The sequence below is a fragment of the Geotrypetes seraphini genome, chromosome 14, assembly GCF_902459505.1.
Source record: "Geotrypetes seraphini chromosome 14, aGeoSer1.1, whole genome shotgun sequence".
Taxonomy (NCBI): Eukaryota; Metazoa; Chordata; class Amphibia; order Gymnophiona; family Dermophiidae; genus Geotrypetes; species Geotrypetes seraphini.
In genome coordinates this window covers 18,288,041-18,300,053 of record NC_047097.1, presented here as the reverse complement: position 1 = coordinate 18,300,053, position 12,013 = coordinate 18,288,041, and the positions used below count along the sequence as shown (strand labels likewise).

At 41.7% G+C, this 12,013-nt stretch overlaps 1 protein-coding gene across 5 annotated transcripts in view; it reads left to right on the top strand.

Moving 5' to 3' along the window:
- The window catches only part of SLC12A1 (solute carrier family 12 member 1), a 138,648-nt gene extending 132,890 nt beyond the window's left edge, over nucleotides 1-5,758 (top strand). For all 5 annotated transcript variants that reach the window (XM_033920349.1, XM_033920345.1, XM_033920346.1 and 2 more), the window contains 3 exons: nucleotides 787-922; nucleotides 1,840-1,907; nucleotides 4,684-5,758. In XM_033920349.1, the coding sequence (XP_033776240.1) occupies nucleotides 787-922; nucleotides 1,840-1,907; nucleotides 4,684-4,819 (340 nt within the window). In that variant the 3' untranslated portion in view covers nucleotides 4,820-5,758. The remainder of the gene's footprint in view (nucleotides 1-786; nucleotides 923-1,839; nucleotides 1,908-4,683) is intronic.
- The last annotated feature ends 6,255 nt before the right edge of the window (nucleotides 5,759-12,013 follow it).

Below are 12,013 nucleotides of genomic sequence, written 5' to 3'. Positions count from 1 at the left end.
GCAGATACTCAAACACCTGTAAAAATTGGAGCTCATAAAGTTAGGGCTAAAGCTACTTCTATAGCAAGCTTAAGATCTATTCCTATTCAGGACATTTGCAAAGCAGCAATGTGATCCTCTGTACACACTTATTATTGTTTGGACCACAGTTTTTCACAAGGATGTTCGATTTGGTCAATCAGTTTTAAGAAACCTTTTTGCAGAATAACTGGTTCTCCACCACCCAAATACTTTTTTCAAGCTTGGGACTCACCTACAAATGTGCCTGCATATCCCCAGAGAAAGCAAAATTGCTCACCTGTAACAGATGTTCTCTGTAGACAGCAGGGGAATGCAGCCACACTTGCTCGCCTGCCATCCCCTCTTTTTCAATCCTTACTTATTGCTAGGGACTAAACTGGCATTCCAAGGGGAGGGGCGATGGGAATACTGACTCCCGCACATGCCAAGTAAGCGTAAAGCTTACTTAGCTAGGGGAGAGCATCGGCACATAGGCTTCGTCAGTGGACTTCACCTACAAGTGTGGCTGCATTCCCCTGCTGTCTACAGAGAACATCTGTTACAGGTGAGCAACTATGCTTTCATTGAAGGACCAGGGCTAAATAGTGTGAATTAATTTTAAGATAACATGTTTTAACAGTACGTATGTTGAAAGCTTCCCCTTCTAGCTAGGTACTTGGGACCAGGGTTAGCCACTGTTGAAAACCGAATATTGGGCTTGATGGACCTTCAGTCTGTCCCAGTATGACAATTCTTATGTTCTCTTGTTTTAAACTCTTCTTTCAGTTGGAAGTTTTTTGAAGAAATGATCGAACCACATAGGCTCCACGAAGGTTCTAAAGACTTACCAACTGCTGAGAAAATAAAAAGAGAAAATCCATGGAAAATTACAGATACTGAGCTGGAAGCATTCAAAGAAAAGGTAGATCCTTGATTTCTGTCACTACCATAGAGGTGAAGAAACCAAAAACTTCAAAATGCAATTAATTGCAATGATAGTGTAGTCTTGTGGCACTAGTTTTTGTAGCATTTCATAATAATTTGTATAGCATTAGCATGACCTTTTCTTCTGGTGGGATTTTTAGATAATCTTTTATTGTCTAGCAAGGTGTTGCACACATAATTCACCTCTCTAGCCTCATTTAAACATCATTTTAAATACTTAAGTGCTTCCTATCCATAAGAAATAACATGGAAAAAAACAGCAGACAGCCATACAAAAAAAACACTTACTAGAGATATGAAGTTTCTCACATACTGGCAGATTATAAAAGGCTCCTAACTTTAAGGCCCTTTTGCTAAGCTGTGTCAAGTAACTAGCGTAGTGTTATCAGCAGAGGGCAAGAGTGAAGGGGCTTTGCTCCTGTCCCTAACTTCATACTGGACTACCAAAAATCAAAGGTAGGCCTGGGGGGGGGGCCCTACCTAAATTGCAGGGGAGGTTGGGGGTGGGGAAGTCTTCTTCATTGCAAGGAATGGGGAAAGGGATGGAAAGCAGAAGGCTTTTTTTTGGGGGGGGGGGCAGGAGGGGGATGAGGGAACTTTTTTGAATGAACAGAAGGTTATGTGGGTCCCAGCCAATGTTTACCCGGGACCCGCTTAAGCTCCAGTGACCAGCCCTCCGAAAATTAGCCCCCATTATTCAGTGCCATGCACTGAATATCAAGGGCTAATAATGATCAGCATTTAAAAAACACTGACTACCTCTGGCTGATTATTGACCAGAGAGTGTTCTTGAGTTTCTTTAGAAGGAGGAAAGGGACAAAGTAGTTTTTTTCTGGTAAATAGTAAAATAAAGTATGATATGTTTCAAATACAATGTACAAATTTGTTTTACAGAGCTATCGTCAGGTCCGATTGAATGAGCTCTTACAAGAACACTCAAGGTCTGCTAACCTCATTGTTTTGTAAGTCCTGTGTGGAATTCTATGACTTTTTTCCGATAAGTAAAAAGATGACATTAACAATCAAAAGGGGGTGCTCTTTATCGAACAGAACAATGACCCGAGCAAGATTGTGAACTTCTGAGACTAATGAGTTGGAATCCTGCTCTTCCAGAGATTCCAGGACTTTAGGGGTTATTTTATTTGTCTCAATTTACCAGCTGCAGCTGGACAATTGCATTTTATCTTCTCCCATCCTAGAAGCCGTTATATAGGTCAAGCTATAAAATAGGTAACTAAATATTTGAGTCTATGCTATTCCTTTAAGAATGGATGTATATTTCTAAAGCATTAACTTCTGAAAAGAGGTGTTTAGATACTGTATAAATTCAATTGCTTTTAAACTCTTAACTGGCAGCTCTTTCCTCTTCCTTTGACTTTCCAAACCAATCAGACCGTGCCTCCCTAATAGCACTGCCTTGCAGAAGATCTTATGTATTTTTAGAGTTACCAGGTTTTTTCATATAAAAAAGAGGACATATAGCCCTCGACCTACATAAACCTCATCTCTTCTTCCTTGAGTCTGGGCCACATCTGGAGGGCCTACGAGCGTGCATGGATATGATGCGATAACGTCACACACTTGGTGAGACATCATTGTGTTGTATCCGTGCATGCTCCTTAGTTCTACAGACGTGGTCCTGAGCTTGGAGTCTTCCAAACCCAGACAAACTGCCAGTTTTTGGAAATCCATATAGGCACCCAAACAATCCTCTAAAAAGAGAACATGTCCAGGTTTCCCCCAACATCTTTCCACCCCCTTCTAGACCAATTATTGTGCCAAAAGTCCTGTGACTGAGAAACAGAAACTGAAGTTCTTTCCAGAATTTGGCACCAGTACATTGTTAAAATAGTCCATAGGTGTCACTGTAGTGAGAGAACTGGGTCAGTTTCTCCATAACTATGAATGTAGCCTCCACATTACCTGAGGACAGTTTAAGGAGTAGGATCATGATTAAAGAATATGCATTTCCTCAGAGAAACACTCCTGCTGAACCTTCAGTAATCTCAAACTCCTCCCCCTCACATAATGCCCATACACACACAACATGTACAGTATTTTTTTATTCTTATAGATTTAGACTTTGGCCCTCTTATCAAGCCACGTTAGGTGTTTTTTGTTTTTTTTTTAAATCACTGGCCACTGTGGTAAAAACTCCAATGCTCCTATGAATTCTAGGAGCATTGGGGCTTTTACCATAGTGGCCAGCGATTAAAAAAAAACAAACCCCTAATGCAGCTTGATAAAAGAGAGCCTTTGTTAGGTGCCATCTACTCATGTTCAAGTCCTAGCAACTTGATGAATTACAGATCTAAAAAGAGATTGGTTTTGTGCTATTCTGGCAAGGTCCTCCAGCGTCATCCACATGGTTGTTTTCAATGTGTCCAGCCATCTGATTGCAGGTCGCTCTTTTTGCCTGGTTCCTTCAATCTTCCCAAACATGATGTCCTTCTTTAGTGATCTCTCTCTTCTGACGGTGTGACCAAAATTAGACATCAGATTGTCCCGAGGCCACGCATTTTTCCATCCTTTTCTCTCCTTTCTATTCTGTTTCCATTTCTCTCATATTTCTCCTATTCTATAGGACCCCGTAAGAAGGTCTTTCATGACCGAAACACAGCCCGTGTTTGGGTCTATATTTTTATTTTGGTTTCTTTGATCTGCACTTTGTTCAAATAAAGACTGCATTAAGATAATCAGTTCCATAGTTTTTCTTCTTGTTTTGGCTTTGCTGTTTTTTGTGTGGCTTTCCTGTGGTGGACTGTTTGCTTGTTTTCTGCTCGTGTTTAAGATGCTGCCTTTTTATGGGAGATTATATTTTACGCATTGGGGGGTGGGGGGGGGTGGTATATTTTCCATTGAGAGTTTGTTTTTATTTCTTTAGGTAGGGCGGGAGGGAGGGGATTAATATTTTTATTTTAGATGATTTGGAAAGATGTTCAAGTGTTGTATTGAAATTATAATGTTTATATTTCTGTACACTTATTGTATGTTTGAAAATGATTCATGAATTTTAATTTCAGTAGGGTGGGGGTGGGGATATATACCTTTGTTCTTGATGATATGATTAAGATTTTCAAGTGTTACATTGAAATTTAATGGATATATTATTGTACACTTGTTTATGATTTAAAATGAATAAAGAATTAAAAAAAAAAAATAAGATGCCTTTTCCTAAGTGCATCCTCATGGTGTGACTCGTGGAGTATTACTAAAAATAATTTATATACTAGGTACGCCACTAATTAGTATAATGGGGTGTTTTCCTTAGTTAATTCATAATTTGGTTCAAATTGATCTTCTTCAACCTTGACACATTCACAAAATCTTCAATACAACTGAACTGTTGACTAAATGAATTCTGGGGCTTCATTAATCAAGAGCTCAACTCTTTTGCAAGCTTAATGCACTGGAGTTCCATCCTGTTAAAAAATAAAAGTCCTTAGAAATATCTCAAATTTCAGGCATAAGTTTCTACTGCAGCAGTATGTTTTTGGGTTATTTGGAAAATGTTGGGGGTCCTGTTTTATTCAGGCTGATTTAAGTGGTTGAGCCTAAAATATATACATGTATTCTGCCCTACTACATTAGTATTCTATAAAGGAAATCCACTTTTTAATATATAGAATAGGTTTCCAAATAGGCTTCTTTCTTTGTATCTAAAAGTAGGCACTCCTTTATAGAACTACCTTCCACATCTAAATTTTTATTAACATTGTGTTCTCTTTACTTCTCTAGAAGCCTCCCAGTGGCAAGAAAAGGAATTGTATCTGATCATCTATATATGGCTTGGTTGGAAATTCTTTCAAAGAACCTCCCTCCTGTCCTAATGATCAGAGGAAATCACAAGAATGTGCTGACCTTCTATTCTTAACATCAAAGTTAAAAAGAATGCAAGCTACATTTTCATTCATTCAGTATGCATTTTGAAGTCAGCAAGGTTTCAAAGGCAGCTTTCAAATACATTTAATGAAAATAATCAACATAAAATGACCATTCAGATTTTATCAACATTTGTATAAAGCATAACTAACATATATCTGTTTAAATTATTTTATGACTGAACCCTTTGCGATCATGGTTTGACTGTGCAGGATTGATCTGTACTAGTCTGGCTTGTTTAGTTTTACAATGGGTATATTGATGTTGTACTGCTCACTGCAGTATGTAAGATGCTGCCTTTTCCTAGGTACACTTTTGTATGACGTGTGGATTGTTACTAAAAATCATATTTTTCATACAGATGGGGGGGGGGGGGTGTCAAAAAATGATGGGCCCCGGGTGTCACATATGCTAGGTACGCCACTGAGAGGAAGGACTCTTTTTTGAGCGGTTGCTCAATAGAGTAATATCCTTATGGATTTTGAGGCCAGTTGGTAAATGGAATTAATATACTCTATGTAATTTACTGGATATCAACAGTCTATAGATACATATTTTTTTTTATAATTAATTGACAAACAGGACCACTACATTAGTGCCTGGTTCCTTGAGAATGAGTATGCCATATATTCTAATGGATTTTGTTGCAATCATACCCTTAATTATTATGATTACAGAATGGTTTAAAAAGTAAAATTATATTGAAACCAATGTCATGAATAAGATTTGGTTTGACTACAATTTATCTTCCAATTTCGCCAACGCTTTGGTAAGTCAATTATTATTATCTTGAACATTTCAAAAACTGAAGAACGGCTCCTTACCTGTAGTTTGTAGTTTCTTTGATTGATTATAAGAAGTGGTTTCATTGAATGCATAGACTTAAAAAAGCATGAACTTGTAACTTCAAATAAAAAGATGTTAAAGGTTACATAGTCTCTTGATTTTATTTTATAATTGGTTTAAATATTGTCATGTTTTTATTTTATAATCTGTAGCTATAAACAACTATATTTTATGCATATTAAAAGCATTCACAATTATATATGGTATATCTGATCTTTTCCACAATATAAGCAATATTTGCAGTGTTACCAGCCAGTAAGTAGTAGGCTCCCCATGTGAAGAACAGTATTAAAAAAAAAAAATAACAAAGTGGAGAAAAAGGCCTCAAAACTGCAACAGCAGCATAAAAGCAATGTTCAAAACACAATATTTTGTATTGTATAATGATATCTGATGTCTTACAGTATGAATCAAACTTTACTACTGCTAATGACCAGCAATACACATCAGTGTTATTAGCCAATGATTGGAGCGGGAGCTATTTCACCACGCGGATTATCCTCAGTTTGTGATTGTCACTGCTGTGCGTACGCTCCGATTCTGTGGCCATAGCCCTTCAAGTTTGTCGGGCTAATAACACTGATGTGTATTGCTGGTCATTAGCAGTAGTAAAGTTTGATTTCTACTATATTTTGATATACTGCTGGGGTATTAGTTTTAGGTCTTACAATATGACCCATGTTACAGTACATTGATAAATTCTCATGCATCAAATTTATTTGGCTGGACAGAAATTGCTCTATTAAGTGTAAAAGGCGGATGGATACCTAGGGTGCCAAAATTTTGTGTGTGTATGGGGTGTAAACTTTCAGGATCACCTATCCACTTTTAAGGCATACTTATATAATCTAGGTACAGATATTTACAAATTCTCAAGAACAGATGTAAGTGCCCCCATCCGCAATGTAAGTACAATTTCTGTTTCTACACTAACACTTTATAGAAGCTACATAGGAGCAATTCTACAACTGGGTTGCAAATGTTATGCGCATAGATGCACTGTGATAAGTGCTAGTTTTGTAATGGCATCTGGGTGTCTAAAATTCTGTCATTTATTCTAAGTTGGGATCCATGTGCCTACATTTAGGCACACTCACACCATATCAATAGCAGACATAAATGCACATACTTAAATAGGTGCATAAATGTTGGTCTTGCCCATGCTCCTCCCCTGTGAATGCCTCCCTTGCATTTATGTTCTACAGTATAAGCCCATAACAGACTTCAAGGGACCTGGAAAAACAGTCCGTTATATCCAGAGTTGCATTTTTTAAAAACTTTATTTAGGGCAACTTGAAACAACATAAATCGATGAACAACAGTCACTGCATAAGCATATCAGCAACATCATTAGAATGCTTTCTTTTCAATCTGGGGCCATCAGCGCCGTTACTAGGCTCTGGTGCTGCACTCTGTGACTCCAAGAGGCTAAAACCATCTCCCAACCATCTCAGTACTCCTCCTCCTCCCCGCCGAAAGCCTGCTCCTCCCACAAAGGCCTGCTCTCCCCCGCCGAAGGCACTCTTTCTCCTCCTCTCCGCCACGAACGAACACCGGTGACGGGATAATTGCGCGCCAAACACCAGCGTGCCGACAATCCAGAGCTGACAATTCAGCGCAAGAAAGAAGTGCGCCGCCGAAAAACATTATTTATAAAGAGCTCCGACGGGGGGTGTCGGGGGTTTGTGGGGGGTGCAACCCCCCCACATTATAGAGAGAACGGAACTTTTCCTGAAAAAAATTGGAAAAAGTCCCATTTTCTCTACAATGTGGGGGGTTGCACCCCCCCAATGGCAGTGTGCGAACACTATGCATTAAAGTGGGGGGGTTCCCTCCATCGGAGCTCTTTAAAAATAAGTTTTTCGGCGGCTTTTGGCGGCATGCTTCTTTCTTGTGAATTGTCAGCACTGGATTGTCGGCGCGCTGGTGTCTTGTGCGCCACTGACTATGAACCACGAATGCCTGCTTCCCCCGCAAGCCTACACCTTCCCCACTCTTACCTCCTTAAGGCTAATAGGGCAGCCTGCAGGCTTGCTGGTGTTATAGTGATCCCTGCAGCTGCCCTTGGTCCTCAGCGGCATGTTCTCTCTGCCGCGATCCTGCCCCCGACGTCAGAGCAGGGGCATAACGTAGAAAGAACGTACTGCTGAGGACCACGGGCAGCTGCAGGGATCGCTAAAACACCAGCGAGCCTGCAAGCTGCCAGAGGGTGGTGGTTAATGGAAGTCGCTCGAAGGAAGGAAAGGTGACTAGTGGAGTCCCTCAGGGTTCGGTGCTGGGGCCAATCCTGTTCAATATGTATGTAAGTGACATTGCTGAAGGGTTAGAAGGAAAAGTGTGCCTTTTTGCAGATGATACCAAGATTTGTAACAGAGTAGACACCGAAGAGGGAGTGGAGAATATGAAAAAGGATCTGCAAAAGTTAGAGGAATGGTCTAATGCCTGGCAACTAAAATTCAATGCAAAGAAATGCAGAGTAATGCATTTGGGGATTAATAATAGGAAGGAACCGTATATGCTGGGAGGAGAGAAGCTGATATGCACGGACGGGGAGAGGGACCTTGGGGTGATAGTGTCCGAAGATCTAAAGGTGAAAAAACAGTGTGACAAGGCAGTGGCTGCTGCCAGAAGGATTCTGGGCTGTATAAAGAGAGGCGTAGTCAGTAGAAGAAAGAAGGTGTTGATGCCCCTGTACAGGTCATTGGTGAGGCCCCACTTGGAGTATTGTGTTAAGTTTTGGAGACCGTATCTGGCGAAAGACGTAAGAAGACTTGAGGCGGTCCAGAGGAGGGCGACGAAAATGATAGGAGGCTTGCGCCAGAAGACGTATGAGGAGAGACTGGAAGCCCTGAATATGTATACCCTAGAGGAAAGGAGAGACAGGGGAGATATGATTCAGACGTTCAAATACTTAAAGGGTATTAACGTAGAACAAAATCTTTTCCAGAGAAAGGAAAATGGTAAAACCAGAGGACATAATTTGAGGTTGAGGGGTGGTAGATTCAGGGGCAATGTTAGGAAATTCTACTTTACGGAGAGGGTAGTGGATGCCTGGAATGCGCTCCCGAGAGAGGTGGTGGAGAGTAAAACTGTGACTGAGTTCAAAGAAGCGTGGGATGAACACAGAAGATTTAGAATCAGAAAATAATATTAAAAATTGAACTAAGGTCAGACTTGCACGGTCTATGTCTGTATATGGCCGTTTGGTGGAGGATGGGATGGGGAGGGCTTCAATGGCTGGGAGGGTGTAGATGGGCTGGAGCAAGTCTTAACAGAGATTTCGGCAGGTGGAACCCAAGCATAGTACCGGGTAAAGCTTTGGATTCTTGCCCAGAAATAGCTAAGAAGAAAAAAAAAAAAAAAAAAAATTTTTAAATTGAATCAGGTTGGGCATACTGGATGGACCATTCAGGTCTTTTTCTGCCGTCATCTACTACTATTAGCCTTAAGGAGGTAAGAGCAGGGAAGCTGGGGGAGGCAAAAGCGGGCAAGCTAGGGAAGGCCTTTCTGACTGACCTTCCCCCCTCAAGCAGGAGCAGCAGCGGACAGCCAGCAAGAGGCAGCACTGTAGCTCCTGCTTTAGGAAGGTACAGGGGAAAGATCGGCCATTGAATCGGGAGGCCGATTTTTTAAAAAATTGAATTGATTCGAATCGATTCACCTGATTCGAATCGGTGAATCGGGCAGCACTAGTTTAAACCCTTGTGGCCCTGGGCAAGTTACTTAATCCCCCCATTGCCCCAGGTACATTAGATAGATTGTGAGCCCACTAGGACAGAGAAAAATGCTTGAGTACCTGGATAAGGGAATTTTTTAAGTACCTTCTTACTTCTCATTTATAATCTTAATGTATATTTTCTTCAAACCGCTTAGAACCTAACGGATGTAGCGGTATATAAGAAATAAATTACATTACATTACATTACATAAAATAATTTAAACCATTCTGAGCTCCCCTGGGAGAACAGTATAGAAAACTGAATAAAATAAATGTGTCCGGAGTTTTGCAGAAGAAAATATGGTATCCCTATGCATAGATAACAGGGGAAACAAATCCACAAAATACAAAGTAGCAAAAATGGGTGGAATTGTCCAATCAGAAAGGTGCACAAATAAAAGTGTCTTTCAACTCATCTGATTGATCTTTATTCATCCAAAGTCACTCGACCAGACATGTACATGTTTCGGCCCTAAGGCCTGCGTCAGGAGTCTACAAGTCATATACAACAACATTAATAGAACATATAATAATACAATAAATATTAAAAAACATGAGCAAGAATGAGCATAAATATAAAAATATATAAATTTTATAAACTAAAAACAGCAAAGCATATAGACAAAATTACTTCAATACAAAATAAAATATATAAATGTAAAATTAATGAGCTCAAAAATACATATTATTTAATCAATATTCCTAATATCACATATATAAATAACAATATTAAATATTAATGGAAAAATGTATATAAAAAAACTCTCAAAAGAGACCGCAGTAAATAGTAAATATAAGACTTATATGTTCTATTATATGTTCTATTAATGTTGTTGTATATGACTTGTAGACTCCTGACGCAGGCCTTAGGGCCGAAACATGTACATGTCGGGTTGAGTGACTTTGGATGAATAAAGATCAATCAGATGAGTTGAAAGACACTTTTATTTGTGCACCTTTCTGATTGGACAATTCCACCCATTTTTGCTACTAATCCCTATGCATAACCACTAGTCTAGGGATAGAGTGGGATTGTACAAGAAAGCACAGTTACTTACCGTAACAGGTGTTATCCAGGGACAGCAGGCAGATATTCTCTACATGTGGGTGACGTCACCGACAGAGCCCCCTAGTGGACATTTTCGCAAGCATACTTGCTCGAAGACCTTCAGGCTTGCGATTGGCCCGTGCATGCGCGTGTGCCCCTCCCACCCTGCCTAGGGCATGCGTCTCCTCAGCGTGTCCTCAGTTCAGATAGCAAGTAAAGAAGCCAACAACGGGGAGGTGGGTGGGTTGCGAGAATATCTGCCTGCTGTCCCTGGATAACACCTGTTACGGTAAATAACTCTGCTTTATCCCAGAACAAGCAGGTAGCATATTCTCTACATGTGGGTGACCTCCAAGCTAACCAGAAAGGGATGGAGGGAGAGTTGGCAATTTAGGAGAATAGATGTTGCAAAACTGACTGGCCAAAGTGGCCGTCATGCCTGGAGAAAGCATCCAGACAGTAGTGAGAGGTAAACGTATGAACCAAGGACCAAGTGGCGTGTCTGGATAGTTTTGAGGTCGGAGACCTGCCCCTACATGGCGGGGAAGACCGGGGCCGTTTAGAAGAGGCGAGCCTCGTCGCAGTAGTGGGGGAAAAACTGGTCCCCGGCCTGGACCCCTGAAAAGTCACTGGCGATTCAGGGGAGGAAGACTCGCTCGAGGGAATCCGACGAGTCTTACGGGTGAGGCCTCGAGAGACGAGGGGACGCTCAGATAAGTGGGTCGGAGGTGCAGCAGTGCACTCCTTCGGGGGCGACCTCGAGGAAGAGTATTCCCTACGTGAGGAAGCACGCTTAGATTGATGTCTCAAAGACGCTGAGGAGGTGGCGCTGACATGAGACTCTGAGGTAGGCTTCTTCGCTGGCATACCTGAGGAGGGAAGAGGAGACTTACCCGAGGCCGGAGAAGCAGGAGGGGCCGAGGCCGGAGCCTTCGAGGCCGAGGCGCCCAACGAGGGCGTCGAAGCTGAGCTCGAGGCCAGTCCCGCAGGATCCATGGGACCAAAGAGTTGGAGAATCTTGGCCACCCTTTGACGAAGAGCCCGCGGTTGTAAAGTCGCACAACGGGGACACGACTCTACACACCAACGATAAGGATCGGTGATGTAGATAATCCGGTTGCACTTAGTACAGTTTTTAAATCCAGAACGAGGCCAGGACATAAGAAAAAGGAGGGCTGTGGTCAGAGGAAGACCTGGAACCTGGTCAAAAATATACAAACTGAAAAAATTGAAAATAAAGAAAATTAAAGATGCAAGCACAGCGACTCAACAGAAACTAACCAAATAAGCCGCGGTGTAAGAGGGACAACGAGATCGCGCGAAGCAAGGGAGCAGTCCTTCTGGCTCCGCGGAAAACAGAGGACACGCTGAGGAGACACATGCCCTAGGCAGGGCGGGAGGGGCACGCGCGGGCCAATCACAAGCCTGAAGGTCTTTGAGCAAGTCCGCTTGCGAAAACGTCCTCTAGGGGGCTCTGTCAGTGATGTCAACCACATGCAGCGAATATGCTGCCTGCTTGTCCTGAGAAGTAACTTATAGGGCGGGGTCTGAGGCGGAGCTTTTGGGCCCCTCCA